Raw genomic sequence first — 19182 nt, 5'->3', positions numbered from 1 at the left:
GTGGCTTGAAACTCAACGCTGCCCCCTACTGCCAGGGAGTGTGAAACGCGTTACAAGCTACAACAATATTTCATTTACATGCAGGATTTAAAGACTGTTTCTTTTAATAAGTCTGTGACTACGTTTCTTAAATTTCTAGAATTAATTTGTTCACTCACCCTAAAAGTAAAATTGGATTTTTTTTAAAAGAAAGCACTGATATATAGTTTAAAATCTGAAAGCTTTTAAAGATTAATCTGAATGCTGGTGTGCAGATTTTGAGCTCTTTGGGTTAATCTTTATATGCCTGCACCCAAGATGTCACATTATGTTTTTTTATATATCTTGCCGGACTATTTAAATTCTGTTAAAAGCAGCACAACATTTGCCACTTGGCCTCTCACAGTGGTGGGGTAACATTCATTTCTTAATGTATTCATCTATTTTAATCAGTGTATTGTACAAATGGAATCAAACAGGAACGCTGCTTTTCATTTCTTTTTGATACGAAGCATCCTCACCCATTTGCCCTATTGTTTTAGTGTTTCTATATACATATAAAAGCTGGCACAGATGTCTCATTGCTGAGTCATAGTTTGAATCTCTACGATGTATTATTCACAGTCACAGACAGTTCCCGTATCTTGCAGCTCCAGTGTATCCAGACAAATTCACATTAAGATCACTAAGGTTGCACATTTTTGCAAATATAATCTCTCTTATCTGACTGATAAAAAAATCAAAGTAACAAAGCTGTGTTCTTTTTTTCTTTTTTCTTTTCCTTGGTGCTGGGTATAGCTTAGCCCCAGGAAACAACTAAAGAGATAAAAAATATTCTTCAAGCATGCAAAAGAGCGTTACCCAAATATGCTTTCATTCTGATGACTGTGTTTTTATATGACTCAAAAACTCGTGGAAGACAAATTCTTTCAGTTGCATAACTTTTTGTGAGTGCACAGCACATTTTGGCAGGGAAAGTCTACCCATCCACGCCACAACTGTCCTATATACAACCCTGAAATATGCTCCAAAAAAACAGTTTTAGTTGCTGGCACAAACACAGGCTTGGGGGACAGAATCTCAAAGTTTCCTTGTTAATTACTTGCAGTGCTAAATTTAGGATTATTCCTTTTAAATGCCACCTTATGAGCACATTAAGCAGAAAAAAAGTATTTTATCATTCGTTATCACACTATCATTGATGGTATTACTAAACAGAGTGCTCCCTCTACTCTTTAAATGCGCAGTGTCAAAGATATACAGAACAAATCTTTGAAATTCAAATTCAAATCTTACACAACCGGATAAATGAAGGGATCAAATATTAGGATCAAATCTGAGCTTTTTTTATTTTTTGTCTTGTGGTCTTATTTCATTTTATGCTAAAATGGTTTCACATAAGACATTTTGGCAATATTTGCCTCTGGTAGTCTCTTGTAATCCACTCATCCATGTATTGATTTTTGCACAAAATAAAATGTCCTTTGTGGTTTCATTAAAATGCAAGTTGTCGTGTTGCTCAAGAAAACAGCTGCCCAAGATATCACCTCCCCACCCCCCAACTGTCATGGTGTAGCCGTGCTGTCCGTTCACAATCACTCCCTTGTGCTTTTTCACACCTTTTTGATGAACTACTTTTTTGTTTCCCTCTCAAGGGAACTCTTTTTATTATAAGTATATCATGAATTAAAACTAACAACGCGTTTTCTGTTGGGTAGGTGTATCTCCAGCTCAGAGCACATTGTGCCCCTGCTCATAAACTTCACTTGTTCACAGCCAGCCACAGTTGAATTTTTTAAATCACCCAGTGGAAATGTGTCCTTTGGATGATAACACTGACACTGACAGCCAAAAAAAAATATGTACTGTGCTGCTTGAAGTCAGTGGGCTGACGTACAGTAAATAAGTCAACACCATGGCAACAGCCTGGAGCTAATGCCATTCATATTCCCCCTCCACACACACAGACATAGCCTGACTTTGGTGGCCTGCACCCAAATCTGTTCAGGGAGCTGAGAGGGCTTACACACAGGCAATAGGTGCAGCGAGTCGCCAGGATAGGATTCCGCTTTTGTCCTTATGGGTGATTTAAGTGATAAAGCCTGGGGGGATTAAGATATGAAGCTGGCAGCAGCGGGAAAGTTGTGGTGGTTTCAACTAAGCATTCAAATAAAACCGGGATTTTGGCATCAGCATGCCTTCGGGTCAGCCTCCAAAGCTCTTGGCAGTATCTTAACTCTCAGTTTTCCTACTTTGCAGAGCCCTCCTGAATAACTCCTTCATCTCCACATCATGTGACTCTGGCAGTTTCTTTTCTGGGGTTATTTATTATTCATCAGGCAGGGCTTTTAATGTTTTTGTTGATGTGCATCTTGGGCTACAGAGGGGAAAAAAACAAAGCTACAGTAGCATGTTTTAATTTTCCAATTTGGGACGTGGCTGCAGAACAACCCATCTTTCTCTAAGTGTGATCATAAGATCTTTAAAATGCAAATGTATTTTTGGTTGTAGGAGACTTGCATAGAAGCTAAAACCTCTAAAAACTCTGCAGTGTGTGTTTTAGTGAGTGCACAAATACACTAGTCTGCCATTCAGTCTGTGAGCGAGTGAACGCTGAATGAAAGTCATTAGGGAAACAGATGTCAACATGTGTCAGGTTGGATTTTTCTAAAGATGTTTCTGTATGTGGCAGATGCTGCCTCTAAGCCCTGGAGATTGAGGGGAATGTTTAAATTAAGAGATTATTGAGCTTATGGTTCGTAAAGCTTAGCTTTTAAATGGGGGTAGAAGTGAAATATTCTTCCATATCTGTGTCGACTCAATAATTTATCACAGCACTCTTCAAAAAGCTGGCCGTGGGTTCAGTGGACCTTTTAAAAATAGTCCAAACATCCAATTAGTGTTGCAACTGATGCACTGTAGCATATCAGGCGTTCAAATCCCTGCAGCAAGCCTTCAAACACTGGTTTGATTTTTCATGCCAGACGCTGTACATCCAAGGGGCACATTAATCTCGGAAATCTGATAACAGCTCCTCAGATAGTTTTAAATGGCCGTATGGGAGGAAATATCTGCTTTGGATTTTTGTTTCATGAAAGAAAATTCTATCCAAGTTGTCAAATGCAAGAATTACACTGAGTGATGACCTAAAAAGATGCATTTTTTATATTATTATTATTATTATTACAGCAAACTCTTTCAGCCCTTAAAGAAAACTTACAATTCCATAATTTTAAAATCAGTCAAGTACAGCAGTTTGGAAAATATGAAGAACGCCTGAAACATTTGGACGTCTATTTAAGTTGTATATTTATTTAACTCTGTAGTCCTTATTTATACGTTCTGCTCAATATGCCAACAGGCAGAGTGAATCATGCTGATGTGAATAACCTGGTGAGGTAGATAAAAGTCTCAGAGCCCGAGCAGAGAGGATGTTCTGCACAGTGAGTGTAATTGTCCCACCCCTAGTGAGAGCAGCAGATGGTGAGAGGCCCCTGGGCTTTAACTGCCACCCCCACCCCCCCAAGCTCCTGGGCAAGAAGACAGAGCAGCCATGCACAAAATATCTGGCCACTGACTGGACCCTGCCACGCTTAGTGCCACAGGCTGATAAGACGCTCAGAGGAGCAGCACTCACATGCTCAAGTAGACTTACAAGTATGTTAACCTGGTGATTTCTCTGGACCCCGACTTAACCCATCATGATCGACGTTGTAACCTCTGAGGCCAACTCTCAATAGGTGATTTTGACTGTTGAAAAGTTTTGTGGTATTTGATCAAATTCAACTGAAAATAAAACACAGACACATTGAAATGTTGAAATGGAACTTTTATATTTGTCCTGTTTTTTAATAATATGTCTTAACTTTGAATTTGTCACTAGCAGCATGTTTTCAGAAGTATGGAATGCTGTGTATTCACGTAATAAAAAGCTCTTTAGGTTAGGTTAGGTGTTTTTTAAAAAGCGTGTCGGAGAAACTGATCCTATCAGATGTAAAAATGGGCATGGGCTCGCCACTTTGTAAAAGACAGAGAAGATAAAAGGTTCACCAATTTAAGAATGACTTTTCTGAACGTAGGATTGCAAAGAATTTAGTCATGTCATCATCTACTGTAATATTATTAAAAGATTCAGGGAATCCAGAGAGAAAGCTCTTTATGCAAGGATCAAGGCCCAAAACTAAGCTTGTGTTTGCATTACAGTTCTTGGAAGCGCTCACTCTTTTCTCAGAACTCTCACTAAACTTCGTTCTCTTGTGGCAGTATCTCACAATCGGATCAAAACAGTTTTATTTATGCTTGAAACCATACAGCGCCATCATGCACAAGACACAAAGTAATGACTCTACTGAGGCTTCATTACATGCTACATCAGAAAATTGTATGGGAGGGTTTTTCCAGCCTCCTGAGGCTGTCTTGCAATTCTACACAAGTTGCCAAATATGTAGCACACAGGGATTGAACGCAACCCCCCCGTCTTCCTGGATCTCCTGCAACATGACTATACAGTAAATAGCCAAGATTATGGCAGCAACAGAGGATCTCTACTGAGGTAGGTTATTCAATGTGTCCTACTTGTTTTATTCACAAAAGAAACTAAAACAAAGAACAAACGATATGATAAGCGTTTATGCTTTACGTGTACGATATAGCTCATAGGACTAACTATACGTCTCATGCTGTGTTTACAGTTTTCCTCATTATTTAACCCAAAAAAATAGAAATTTGCAGACATTTCTAATATCATGAAGCTTGTGTGTCAACAACGTGACTCCAAACTGCTAAACTCTGAGCACAGTTCCATCTGGCTCATTTAAATGTAATTTGAAATCACAGTTTTGGAAATCTCTCAACACAAATTGCATCATTTAAGCATTTAGCACACTTTGTATTGATAACTCAACTGGAATAACAATTTAATCCTGCATCAGAGTATGAAACAGCCCTCAAGTAACTTCAACTGACTTGTACAGGCGTTAGGCAAGACGATGGTGCAGCAAGAACACAGGGGAAGGTTAAGAGGAGGCCCCCCAGAGAGCAGAAGGCAAATTTACTTTTTTTTGTAGTGCCTTTGTTACCTTTTGCATCTGCACACTGGTTTTTCTTTATAGTATTTCTCATATTGCCAATGCATTATGTAAGAGAAATGATTAGTTTTGCTATTTACTACTTAAAATAGGTGATGTAGTACTGTGTGTACATAGAATGTTTTAGTGGAAGGAGTTGTTTTTCAGATGAGAGAGCGTGGTTTTAAGTGCTGTGTTTCATTTTGCAAGAGAAGTGTGGAGTTTTGACAAAGTGGTGAACTCTTTTCCGATTGTGTTGAGAGTTTTGATGATTTCATTTTCTGGAAACGTGTTTTAACATCTGCCTCCGGTGGTGAATCACTGTGAAGAATGTGTTCTGGTGACTGTTAATGTCTTTAGAGTTTAGTAAAAATTCTCAGTGGGGCCTGGGAAATGTGTCTAGGTTGGAAACTGATGCCAAATCAGTGACAATTAAGAAAAAAAAAGTTTAGGATGTTGAGAATTTGGGATTTGGCGTTTTGGGGATTTAGAAAAGCAGACTGACTCTGTGGTGTAATTCACTGCTCAGAAGCACTTCTGAAAACCATTAGGTTACCATGCGACAAAGAATACAAAAAATAAATACAAGCAAGATCCGGAAATGCTGCTCATTTAAGGACTGAGGGAAAATGGAAAAGGGTTCGGTGGTCTAACAGATCAAGAAATTTAAAAAGAAATTAGAAATGGGGATGTGGCATCCACTGAGCCAAATGGGAGAAGGATTGTCTGGCTTATTACCAGAGCACAGTGTAAACCAGTGTCTGGAATGCTATGAAGGTGCCTTAGAGAACATGAAGTCATTGCTTATTCCAAAATGTCTTTAAGGATTCTAGCTGCTAAACTGAGCTGCCTGCTGACCATTCAGAACATCTGATTTATTCTGACACAGCGAAGTTGACACAGGAAGCCCTGAACTCTTAGCAGCTGAAATCTTACCTCATGAATAAATGTGGGGAAAAACATTTTAGAAAATACAGTAATTGGCCTCCTCACTTCTCAAACGCTTAGTGTTGGTAAAAGAAGAAGTGATGCAACGTGGTGGTAAACATGCCCCTGTGTCAACTTTCAAATCCAAACCTCTGATATTTTGTCTCTGCAAACTTTTTTATTTAGATATACCTTTTAATTCTGCAACTTTTGGAAGCATGCTTTTTATACATTACAGCACATGCATGAAGTACTATTTCATGAGAAACAGGGAAAATGTTTCATTGTAACTGCAAGGACTCAAGAGGAAATGCACATAAATCCATAAGAACGATGTGAGCTGTTTCAGAGCAATAAATCAAAACGCAGAAGCGCTTACGTACCTCGAGCTGATTCTAAGCCTTTTTCTTAGAGATCTCCTTTGCTGTATAAGGAGAATCCGGCTTTTCACTGCCTTCAGTGTAAAACTGCAGAGGTATGTACATTTGGTCAAACTTTCAATTACATATGTATTGTGGGTACTAAAAGGCAGCTTCCCCTTCTGGGCTCCCATGGTTAATCTTACAGCTTGTGCCAGCATTAAACCAATAATCTTAAGACATGTGACAAATGTGCAAAAACGCTCCCTAAAGGGGAGTAAAAGAGACCTGCGAGTATTTCTACAACCAGGCAAACTGGTGGTTCCTGAGACGACCTCAGACCTCACTGCTTCTCATGCAGCTTCTAAAGTTTTTGTTTTGATTTTGCTCTGCATAAGCTCCCCCAGAGTGTCCTTACATGTTGTGAAGCAATGTGATCAAACACTGGATTACTGCTCATTAACACAGCAGAGAACCCACAAGGCTGTGGTTAGGACTTAATGGGCATTTTCAGTTTCATCTCCTCCACAATGTGTGTTTAAGTTGCTGCTTGCACAGCCTCGGGCTCAGTTCTTCCTCTGGTGTCTTAATTGCAATTTCATCAAGAATTTAAAGCCATGTAGCCTTCCCTATTCTTGTCACTGTCACTCTAAACTAGCCACCGGCAGGGACTTCAAGGGTATTTTAAGCGGCTATTGTGTATCAGAAGCGGCTTGGGAAAGACTTACTTTCATCATTGTACTGCTGGACCTCCTCTTCCCCCCTTGGAGTCGATCCTTCTCTCACTCTCTTTTTCATGGCTTTATCACTCAAAGACTCAAGCAGCTCAGCAGAATGTAAATGAATAAGAGCTGTGAGATGGTGAGAGAAGAAAAAGGTTGTGACTAAAACGGCATGTGCACATCAGCATGGGGACTTTCACAAGCACTGCTCTTTTATTTGCTTTGGTAAGACGTGGAAGAAAATTTCACATTACAGATTCATCAGCCCTGACCATGACGAATCAGAACTGTGGCACGCTGAGCTGTGTTTCCATGTGTGCAAGCATGGGCAGTATTACTTCCACAGTTAGCTGAATAATGTGTATTCTCTCCCCACATGGATATATTCTCCTTAGGCCCACAACAACTGTCCACATAAACCTTTCTACCTCACTAAGACACTGCTTTCACTTCTTTTGTCCTTGCTCTGTTTGTCGTTCTCTCACACTCTCACAAACAATGACTCATGGATAAAAACACAAAAAAGTGAGACAACTGACACGCTGCTGCACTAATAACAACAGGCACGTGCGCGCAAGTGTAACACAAAACAAAAGAGAAGAACTGCAGGATATGATTATCTATTTAATTTCTAAATATGCTCTCTAATGAAATTATTCCGTATCTGCATTCATCTGTGTTGAAAACATACAAACATATGTGGCAAAATCTGGTTTTGACCCTGTCAATATGTCTTAATATGAATGATAGCAATCATTGGCAGCCATCTATCAGGCCAGACCATATGTAGCTTTGGGTGGGGAGGGAATGAGGGCTTACCACAAAGCCTGCCTTATCCGCTGGTATTACAGTCTCTAAGAAAGGATTTAGTCTTTAATTCTTGATTAGATAGAAATTTCTCCACAGTGTGCAAGTGCAGTGATACACCAAGCTCAGATAACCTGCCCAATTGGGAAAGTGTGTTTGCAAGTCCTCTGGCATTGTTCCCTCTCTGAGAGACACACACATGCACACTTAGACACACATCAACCCAGGACCCCTGCGTGCCATCCCATTTAGCTGCTGGGCTTTTAACACATTGTGATAGAGCTATTATTAGGAGCAATGGATTATCAATCAGGAATTAATTCTGACTGATGTGCTTGACCCAACTGGAAAAGGACCACACTCGTTGCTTCACTGTTCATCTGTGTTCTCATTTGTTTTCTTCAGGAGCTGACAAGAGAGATGAGATGTTTTTTTCTGTTTTGTGCTCAAACTTTTGCCAGCTCCTGCTTCTCAGGACACGAGGCGCTCGCTGAGGGAGGCACTGGTCTGTCTAGCTAATTCATTCAATCATCTTCCTCTCCTTCGTCTCTTTGCCTGACTGGCTGCTGAGCTGACTTGACTCCCTGGATGGTTGGCTCCCTTTCTCACTGGACTCTCACTGGCAGTTCGCTCACACGCTGCGCGAGCTTCGCTGAGGCAGGGGTGGAGAGAGACAGCTGGGCTGCTCCGTGTTTGGAAAGTGGGATCTTTGCTAGATTTCTCTTTGTGCCTGGTTTGGTGGAGTATTAGATGAGAGCAGGGAAAATCTGTGCCTACCTGTCCTTCAGCGCAGACCACTGACTGTCACTACTGTGCTGCATCCATGACTTTACATACCTGGCTGGTGTATGGGTTTGGATTTATATTGGTTTGGACACTCTGCTTTGCACGAGGTAGGTAGGATGTATTCTTTGGTATGAAAATATGTGTTGTGGGTCTTTTAGAGAAAAGGACCAAATGAGCAATGTGTGTTTGTGTCTGTGGGTTGAGATAGAGGTGGGGGTGGAGGTGTGTGTTTGTGTGTGTGTGTGTGTGTGGTTGGGGGGGGGGGGGGGCATGCCCTAAGTCCTAGTAATAGCCCAGATACAATAATCTTCACTTAAAACAGTCTTTTCCATTCAAAGTAATCAAAGACATGATTGCCAGTGATAGAAAAAATCCTCTATATATACTGCAGGATTTAATAAATACAGCAAAAGTATTGTTAATATTAATTTTATGCATCTGCACAACATTAAAATAACACAAACAGCAATAATAATAAAACAAACAGCTCGATCAAAATTTAGACCGAAAGCAGAGCACATCACATTAATATGGTGAACAAGTGTGTTTCGAGCTGATTCCAGTTAATATAAATTTGTTCTGCTCGTAATTGACCTGGGAGTTAAAATCTATGCCTCCAAACAATAGGTAACATCCATAAAAGGCTAAATGAATTTCCCTGTAGAGCAATAGCAATTGACCTGACTCAGTTTGGCAAGAACCTTTGTGTCAGTGACTGCCAGGCAAACAGAAAGTGTAGCGCTCTGAGACATCGTTTTGCTTTGTTTTATCCAAGTAAGACATATGCCGCTATCAACTTCAGACGCAGGGTTGAATTCACCTCCTGTGCAGATTATTGAGTTGTTGTTTATCAATATTGGCATCCGTGAAATGCACAGATATGTCAAAACAACTGCATATGCACACTTCCACTTATAAATGATAGCATTTCTGGAATATAAAACCACAAAAGCACACCATTTATCACCTATTGTGTATTATAATGCTTGACTATAGCCATCATCCTTCACTTAGTTCTTTTTAATGTGTTTACAGTGCATTAAAAGATCATTTTGAGCACTCCTTTATCTCAGAGCTGCTGAGAAAGGGAAAAAAAACAACTCCACATAATGAGACAGAGAGGCAATAGTCTCTGCTGCTTTTAATCCCTGTGTCTCTTTCTTATTAAACTAATTCTTATATAAAATCCATGAAGCTCATAGTAATACTATGGCAACAACATGGCTGAGTTTTTACATGATGACAGATAACAAATGTGGTGCTTGCATGTGCTTGAAACTAATGAATGAATAAAATTGGATTCGGGTCACAAAAGATTCAGAGTTAATCAGCATTTGCAATGCATACTGGGAGAGGAGCGTGTGTATACTCGTATAATAAACTGCACCGTATCGTGGGAGCTGAATGTCGTTCTAATATGGCCTCATTATGCTGACAAATGCTCATATAGGGCAGCTTTTTAATGTTTCATGAGAGCTGTGTGTAACATCTCAGCACATTGGACAGTTAAATCAGGTTATTTGCCAGATGTAAATGACTATTTCATTGCTTTCATTTCCACAGCCATTACTTCACTCTAATGAAATACTGCAGTATTTATGTGAGCTTTCACTACCACCAACAGGGGAATATGACACATCCCCTACAGACTGGCACATGCTCTGTGTCCCTGCGAGGCTTTACATTGATTCCAGCAGATTTCTAAAGTGATTTTTGTAAGAGCATTTGCCTGGGATTAGTTTACTCCTGAAAGCTCCATGAGAGCTTTTGGAGGGCTATTTAACGGCACAGGGCAGCAAGAGGCTGGCGTCCGCTCTCTGCCCACTCTGAGTCCACAGGGCTGCACAGATAAAGAGAGAGGATTGGTTTCAGCCAAAGCTGATCTTCCATCTTGTGTGTACAGGATTTGGGAGGTCAGGCGCAGGTATGTGAGGGGTCTGAATTCATGGGCAATCCCTTTAAGCTCTGGTGGATTTGTTCTGGTTAGGCTTAGCCTCACTTTCTTAGAAGAGTTAGGCATTTCTGATGAGAGACAATTACACGGGAAAGGGAGGACGTTAAAGATGAAAGAATTGGTTGAGGAGCTTTATTTATTCAAAGAAATACTTCTATAAATTCCACTCTATTGCAATCAGTTCAACTGAAATGTATTTGTATGGCCCAATATTACACATGGAAATCCAAAGGGCTTCACAGGCATAAAAAACATGCAAGAAAAATAGGTGGCTCTGTCTAAATATTAAAAAAGACATTTTAACAAATAAACAACCCGTCATAAATATAAACATGCCCCCAACCCACAGACACACACACACACACACTATTATTTAAACAGTCCATATATAAAAAATAAATAATACATGAAATCCCATAAAACAGAGAAATGTGAAAAAGATTCAAACTTGGAAGTAAAGGGCCAATAAGATATGAAAACTGTGGAGAGGAAAAAAAACTCTGTATCTGCCAGATTACTGAAGGCATGGCTGTGGAGTGGTATTATTATTAAGAGGAAGCTGTTGTTAAATGCCAGATTTAAAAAGGTGTGTTTAGAAGATTTTCTTGAAAATATCCAGAGTTTGTCTCCCTAATACAGGGAGTGCAGAATTATTAGGCAAATGAGTATTTTGTCCACATCATCCTCTTCATGCATGTTGTCTTACTCCAAGCTGTATAGTCTTGAAAGCCTACTACCAATTAAACATATTAGGTGATGTGCATCTCTGTAATGAGAAGGGGTGTGGTCTAATGACATCAACACCGTATATCAGGTGTGCATAATTATTAGGCAACGTCCTTTCCTTTGGCAAAATGGGTCAAAAGAAGGACTAGACAGGCTCAGAAAAGTAAAAAATAGTGAGATATCTTGCAGAGGGATGCAGCAGTCTCAAAATTGCAAAGCTTCTGAAGCGTGATCATCGAACAATCAAGCGTTTCATTCAAAATAGTCAACAGGGTCGCAAGAAGCGTGTGGAAAAACCAAGGCGCAAAATAACTGCCCATGAACTGAGAAAAGTCAAGCGTGCAGCTTCCAAGATGCCACTTGCCACCAGTTTGGCCATATTTCAGAGCTGCAACATCACTGGAGTGCCCAAAAGCACAAGGTGTGCAATACTCAGAGACATGGCCAAGGTAAGAAAGGCTGACAGACGACCACCACTGAACAAGACACACAAGCTGAAACGTCAAGACTGGGCCAAGAAATATCTCAAGACTGGTTTTTCTAAGGTTTTATGGACTGATGAAATGAGAGTGAGTCTTGATGGGCCAGATGGATGGGCCCGTGGCTGGATTGGTAAAGGGCAGAGAGCTCCAGTCCGACTCAGACGCCAGCAAGGTGGAGGTGGAGTACTGGTTTGGGCTGGTATCATCAAAGATGAGCTTGTGGGGCCTTTTCGGGTTGAGGATGGAGTCAAGCTCAACTCCCAGTCCTACTGCCAGTTTCTGGAAGACACCTTCTTCAAGCAGTGGTACAGGAAGAAGTCTGCATCCTTCAAGAAAAACATGATTTCCATGCAGGACAATGCTCCATCACACGCGTCCAAGTACTCCACAGCGTGGCTGGCAAGAAAGGGTATAAAAGAAGAAAAACTAATGACATGGCCACCTTGTTCACCTGATCTGAACCCCATTGAGAACCTGTGGTCCATCATCAAATGTGAGATTTGCAAGGAGGGAAAACAGTACACCTCTCTGAACAGTGTCTGGGAGGCTGTGGTTGCTGCTGCACGCAATGTTGATGGTGAACAGATCAAAACACTGACAGAATCCATGGATGGCAGGCTTTTGAGTGTCCTTGCAAAGAAAGGTGGCTATATTGGTCGCTGATTTGTTTTTGTTTTGTTTTTGAATGTCAGAAATGTATATTTGTGAATGTGGAGATGTTATATTGGTTTCACTGGTAAAAATAAATAATTGAAATGGGTATATATTTGTTTTTTGTTAAGTTGCCTAATAATTATGCACAGTAATAGTCACCTGCACACACAGATATCCCCCTAAAATAGCTAAAACTAAACACAAACTAAAAACTACTTCCAAAAACATTCAGCTTTGATATTAATGAGTTTTTTGGGTTCATTGAGAACATGGTTGTTGTTCAATAATAAAATTATTCCTCAAAAATACAACTTGCCTAATAATTCTGCACTCCCTGTATTTTGAGGTAGGCTGATCAAGAGTTTAGGGCTTAAACTTTTCTCTTTGAAGAGTTGGATACCTAACAATTTAACAGAGGAGGATCTAGGAGGGCAAGTTGGGACATAAAGTGTCAGACATGTAAGATGATCCAAGACCATTAAAGATTTTACATACAAGTACGAGTATTCTAAAATCAGCTCCATAGGATACTGGGAGTCAGTGTGGCTTTGCTATGACTGGACTGATGTGCTCCCTGTTATTGATTTTCATTAATATCCTTGCAGCAGAATCCTGGACAAGCTCGATAAAATCAGTGGCAGCTTCTCTTTTAGTAACATAAGTGGTGGTGGGGCCAGAGCATTTTTTATATAACCCTCAGTTGATTAAAAAAAAAACTGCAATAGCTGTAAAAAATAATTTCTTATTAATCATGGATAAAGTACAATTAATTATTAAAATGTCTCAGTGTGGGAGCAACAACTGTGGAGAAATGTTCCCACAAAAGGTTACTGGATGTAACTTCTGTGTGTGTCAAACTAAAGGGCCTTGCTATTTGTTACACTTCAGTGAGCCCCACCCACCAGCTCCACCCTTTAGTATGTGAACTCATTCTGAAAGCTGATTATGTTTACTGATAAATCTCTCATTCTTATGTGTCAGTTAAAAATGCAAAATAAATAGCACAACCTAATGTTGTTTTACCCCATGCCATGTTTTTACCCCATGCCTTCTTTGTTATAACTTCCACTACTTTTAGTCAGTTGAATGGTAAACTTGACTAAGAGATCACAAGCGTTACGTAGGAATCTTGGTCGCATGCATCTCATGAAATAACACGTTAGCTAGTGCTTGAAGTGAAGAATTGGTTTAAATTTTGCTCATTTTCAGTTTAAATGAATGCAAATGCATCATTACAACTCCCATAAAGATAGAACATACAAATCAGAGTCAGTGAAGATGTCACTTGTGTAGATTTGGATGCTAGTTAAAGTAAAAATATCACCACTGCTAACACTGAAGGTGGTTTATGCATTCAGGATCGAACAGCCTTTAAAATAAAAAGGCCTGGCAGTTATGTTTAGCTAATATTCAAACCAACTCAGCGGACTTAGTTTATAATAGATTAGTAAACAACAGGAAGCCAAGAAATCCAATGACGTCATGCACCAAGAGCAAAGTTAAATGTGTCAGACATTCATAAATCTGAATTCTCTCAGGGATGAAACTGTGTTATGATAATCAAAGGGTTGACAAATGCATGTAACTACCATGAAAAGTAATACTGTCCACCTTTCTTCCACTTCTGTACTGTTTTCCACACAGTACAGTACAGGAGTATAATTTAGACAGATAAGCATATTATTTTCAAATCTATTCACATCTTCCTTTTTATATATAAGTGACATTTTGAAACCACAAAAATAACAATAAGAGCATATGGTGATGGTGCTAAGTAGGTCTACCAGTAAAAACACTGGGTTCTCTGGATGCCACACACACAATATGTGTGAGCTGATAAGACTAATACGCTCTTCCATCATCTAAGCAATTTAATTCCATAATAATAGCTCTTCTATCAGTACATTTTCCCCATGATCTCAGTACTAGTAAAGCACTCAAACACTGTATTTATTGTTCTATGCTTTCCTTGCAGTCCATAGTCTGCAGTGCTATGGCTGTAACATCATCCAGGGCCAGAGGTATGTTGACGTGGGCTGCTCCAACCCAGAGGTCATCACCTGCCCCCACTCTCACAAAGGCTTCAAACATCGTTTCTGCATCAAGACAGAGAGCAGTGAGTGCTTAATGATTATCTTCCTTTTCTCTTTATCCTTTAACACAGTGAGTTAATGCGCTTGTGCGTGATATTTCTTTGGAGAATATTTATGGGGTAGCAGATTATAAAATCATGACGAATTGACTCTGGCGTACCGCTGGACATTGGCGTAATCGTTTTTAATCATACTTTCATGTAAATGTTCTTTGTTCGCTGATGTGAATATTTGACTTGTCCCAGCGCAGAGGATAGTTACATAACTCTGCTGTAGTGTGCTTTGCTGACCAAATTGTAACTCATTCATTGTTTCATGTTAAGGCAAACTGGGTGTTGATGGTAAAATGGATACATTCGTAGAAGTGTGGGCAATTCAGACCTTTTTTGTTTTGTTCCGTTTTTGATTTTTTGTTTTTTGCTTGACATCTGAAGAAACCTCTCCTACCCAAAAGCCTGATGAGGCACCTTTTTCCATTGGCTCAGAGAAACAGCAAGCTCAGACAAGCTCTGATAACAGCCTGACAGACACAGTATGACAGGCATTTTGTCAGAATCTTGTAGCTGTGTCTTGGTAGTAAACTGGGGCTGGACAGGCTGCTAATCTTCCTGTGACCCCGTCCAAAGCAAATCAAACAGATGCTCCTGAAGTTCTGTAAGAGGCTTAGATTTTTTGGTGCCCTTTATCCTCATATCCCCAAGACATCTGCCCTTAACCCCCAACAAGTTCGGTGTTCCTTCCTCTGAGTTATAACAGAAATAAAGAAGAGGAAAATATCCAATATTGTTATTGTGTGATATTAAAATGAGTGCTGAGGTAATTTAACTGTTAAAAAACATCATCGTTGCCAAAATTTGATAGTGCTCACTTACTGTAAGCCACAACTTTCAGGAGACACCGTAATGCTTGTTATTAATTAGCATTCAACATATGCAAAGACAGTTAACCCCTAGTTGAAGCATGTTTTAGTATTTAAAGTATTTCATATAAACAGCAGATTGACTATTAGCCAGGTTAATCTTTTCATGCTGCCCCGACTGATCTCCGACGTGATCACTCTGTTTGCGTTTAGATAAATAACAACTGCTTCGCCATCTGGGGAAGTTAGTTTGCTGTTTGTCTTTTAAGAGATGTTGACTGGTGCTAATCAAGAAGGTGATGAGTGAGGAAATGAAAGAAATGCTGAAAATGCATTGCTGATCAGAAGAACTAGCAAACTAAAAATATGCATCAATACATTTTGAATTAAAAACATATATAAAATGCCTAAAAAAAAAAACCTTTGGGACCCTCAAGGCAAAGTGGTTGAGGTGCATACCAAATGAAGTCCCTGAGCAGATTACAAGTAACAAAAATCCTGACAGCTTACAATTTTTTGTTTGACGCTTTCAAGAAGGAATTTTTTTCACCTTCAAAATAGATAAAGCAAACACTTTGAGTAAAATGAAACTGAAATATATAAAATTTCAGTTACATTTAGGTTACATTTCACTGCATGTTATACTTGTATAACTATGCATGTGACGAATAAAGAACCTTGAATCTTGAATCTTGAATCAAAGGCTTATTCGTTCAAATATTTAATCTTTAAGGAAAATGTGCTTGGTATAAACTGAATATATGCCAAAGGGTAGCTGTGCGGTAGGCTGGGAACAGACCAAAATGCAGAGGACTGACAACAACAAGATAGGGAAATGATGAAAACGGAGCACTTAAGTACACACAGGCAGTAATAAGGCAAAGTGGAGACACCAGGTGACACAGCTGAACTGAATCTGAGATAGGAGGAAGCAAAATGAGGGACTGTCAAAATAAAACAGGAAACATAACAATGAGACAGAGACAAAGACATACAAACTTGACACAGGTAAACAAACACAGAGACGTGACTAACTGGGATGAAAGACTAACTTGACACAAGTAAAGAGGGAGACCAGACAGAGACACACAGAGGTAGGCTACTAACATCAACCAAGGAACAGAACTAGAAACATAACAAAACTCAAAAGTGCTGGGAAACAAAACAAAGGAAGAAATAATATAGACCTCTAACTTAAATCACTTCTTAAATCCTCAAAATAAATCTTGACTCCACAAATCTCAAAGCACTGGATCGTCGACCCAGGAACCATGACAATGTAATACGAGTCAAGTAAATTTCACTTGACCAGATTCCATCAAATGTAACATTTTACATTTTAATTGTGTAACGCTATTAAATTAGTTATAGTCAGAATTTTGGGGCAAACATCTTGGAGTATTTGTGCATATTTAAGAACATAAGTCTTTTCTTAGTTATTATCAAATAATACACCACATATATGCCAGATTCCAAACTGTGATGATGTTTTTATTCACGACTACAAAATGTACTCTTTCTCAGCTGTGTAGGCATATCCCGTGGAGATCTCTAAATGTCTTCCTCATTATACACTTGCAGTATTTAATGCTTACTTTTGCTTTTTTTCCTGCTGAGCCAAACACCAGCTAATCACTCTTATCTGACTGACTGACTGACTGACTGTCTCTCCCTTCTGTCCCTGCAGCGGCCCTGGGTATCGTCCTGACAAGTGGTTGCGCTACATCCAGACACTGCCAGCAACAAGAACTGCCAGGGGTGCGAATCCACTGTTGTGGCTCAGACCTATGTAACAGCACCCCCTTCTGGCATCCCAGCACACTCCACTATATCTGTGCACTGCTCACCCTCTTACTGCTAAGGATGTGGTTGTGATGTGAAATAACTCTCAAGAGAAACATAAAATCAGTGGCCTCTTTTCATAGCTGCTCATGTGTATGACTGAATTGGGGGATTTTTGCTCAGTATGGCTTTATTGGTATGCACCTTTAAATTGTGGTGTTCACATTGCTTGGACTTACAGTCAGAGGGGTGGCAAAAATAACCTTGTAAATAAAAAATAATGGTGAAGCAGCTTGCAGCCATCAGTGAATTTATGTCCACATCCACTTACTGAACCTTAAAGTATGGAATATTATGGAAGTGAGTAATGACACTTTGTATGAGCAAAGCAGTAACACACTGACTTCAGTTGAATTCACTTGTACAGGAAGACAGTCATTTCCTTCCTTGGTTAAAGTGTTCACTATCATTTTTAAGATAACATTTTTGTGTGGTGTCCTCTGTGAACTCACAGGCTATTCATATTGAATTGTTTTATAATGTTATTATTAGTTGGGAACGCACACTGCATGTGGTTCTTCTGTCTATGTTTGTAAAAAAAAAATATTGTTCAGTGACAGCATGTAATATTGTGGAAAACATATTAAAATGTTTGATATTTTTCAAAAGAAAATGGGTTTGAACTTTGGTAGTTTATTTTTGTGTATATAGTCTGAACTTGCGTCAAATCATTTTCTTCTACTTGTTACATTCACCCTGTCTTTGGACTGTGGGAGGAAGTCGACGTACCCAAAGAGAACCCACGGAAGCAAGGTGAGAACATGCAAACTCCTCACTGAAAGGCCCAAGTCGGCTGCTGGATTCAAACGCAGGACCTTCTTGCTGTGATGCCACAGTGCCATCCACTGCACCATTGTGCTGATCAGAATAATCAGAGCAAAAATTAAAAGAGCAAAAAAGGAGGTAGAGCAGGTCATTTACTAATGGGAAGTTTGGTGGTTTGATCCCTCCAGTCTGCATGCCAAATATCCTTGGGCAAGAGACGAACCACAACTTGCTCTCTGATGCATCCATCAGAGTGTGAATGTGTCAGAATGTTAGACAGAAGCACTTACGCATAGCAAAAAAAGTGCTTGAATGAATGAGTGAATTAGGCATGTTGTATGACGTGCTTAAGAACCTGTCCATTTACCATACCCAGCGCAAACAACAAAACAGTTCACCTAGTATATTGACAACTGTCTTAAAAAAACTGAAGGATGCTCAGGTAGGAGAGTTATATGTTTACATATATTGTGATAATATATAATTATAGCACATGTTTTATTTGACACAAACTGTCATCTACAAAACAAAAAAAATCAGAGCAAAGATCACATGAAAGAAGAAAAACATGCATCTTGCTGAATTATTTTCTTATCCAATTTTTAATTTATTTTACTCTTCTATTTTTTGTGCATCTATCAAAATTATGTATTTTTAGAGCCCCTACTTATGGTACATTTTTGAGGCCAGTGTTATATGTCTAAATAGATAGATTTGGATAGGCTTGCAAACTCTGCTGTGAAAGGATGTGAAGGCCTGTGTTGTGCAGTTTTAGGGTTTTGGAGGCCATTCGCTGGTAACATTGCCAATTGTTATAAGGGTGAAGCACAGTGTCTGACATTTTATATTAACTTTACTATAAAATATATAGTAATCATATTGTAAGAATATATTTAAGCCACTGTTTCCAGTGAAAATCAAATGATTTCATGGTTGGGCTAAGTCCACAGTGTTTCAAGATCTTAGCGATGCCCCTCGATGGAGTTCTAGTATTGTTTTGTGTTGCTGTGTGCTGATGGTGCTGTTGTAACTCTTTTAACATCTGCTGACCAGATGCATTTGAGCGTACTCCACAAGCCTAAACCTCTCAGGTGGCAGATGAAGCTTGCTAAAATTTTGAACTTTCCCTCTTATAGTGGCTCATGATTTCACCAAAGTGAT

At 39.4% G+C, this 19182-nt stretch overlaps 1 protein-coding gene across 1 annotated transcript; it reads left to right on the top strand.

Annotated features, from left to right (window-relative positions):
* The first annotated feature begins 8018 nt into the window (after nucleotides 1-8018).
* LOC146570878 (uncharacterized) lies at nucleotides 8019-17862 on the top strand. Its single transcript, XM_085281240.1, has 3 exons — nucleotides 8019-8753; nucleotides 14438-14578; nucleotides 17102-17862. Exons 1-3 carry the CDS (start codon nucleotides 8684-8686, stop codon nucleotides 17287-17289), a joined length of 399 nt encoding a protein of 132 aa, XP_085137366.1. The 5' UTR covers nucleotides 8019-8683; the 3' UTR covers nucleotides 17290-17862.
* The last annotated feature ends 1320 nt before the right edge of the window (nucleotides 17863-19182 follow it).

Source organism: Mchenga conophoros, linkage group LG7 (assembly GCF_057382185.1).
Source record: "Mchenga conophoros isolate Kocher_MC1m ecotype Shallow Benthic linkage group LG7, M_conophoros_male_GT1.1, whole genome shotgun sequence".
In the NCBI taxonomy this organism is placed as follows: Eukaryota; Metazoa; Chordata; class Actinopteri; order Cichliformes; family Cichlidae; genus Mchenga; species Mchenga conophoros.
Note: the sequence above shows the minus strand (reverse complement) of the source record. Positions and strands in the feature narration are given on the sequence as shown.

What these genes read in the sequence shown, in the direction of transcription:
- LOC146570878 (XM_085281240.1), top strand. Translation starts at nt 8,684, where the DNA reads ATGACTTTACATACCTGGCTGGTGTATGGGTTTGGATTTATATTGGTT. An exon ending in GACACTCTGCTTTGCACGAG is followed by an intron (nt 8,754 to 14,437) that starts GTAGGTAGGATG and finishes CTTTCCTTGCAG; the next exon opens with TCCATAGTCTGCAGTGCTAT. An exon ending in CTGCATCAAGACAGAGAGCA is followed by an intron (nt 14,579 to 17,101) that starts GTGAGTGCTTAA and finishes CTGTCCCTGCAG; the next exon opens with CGGCCCTGGGTATCGTCCTG.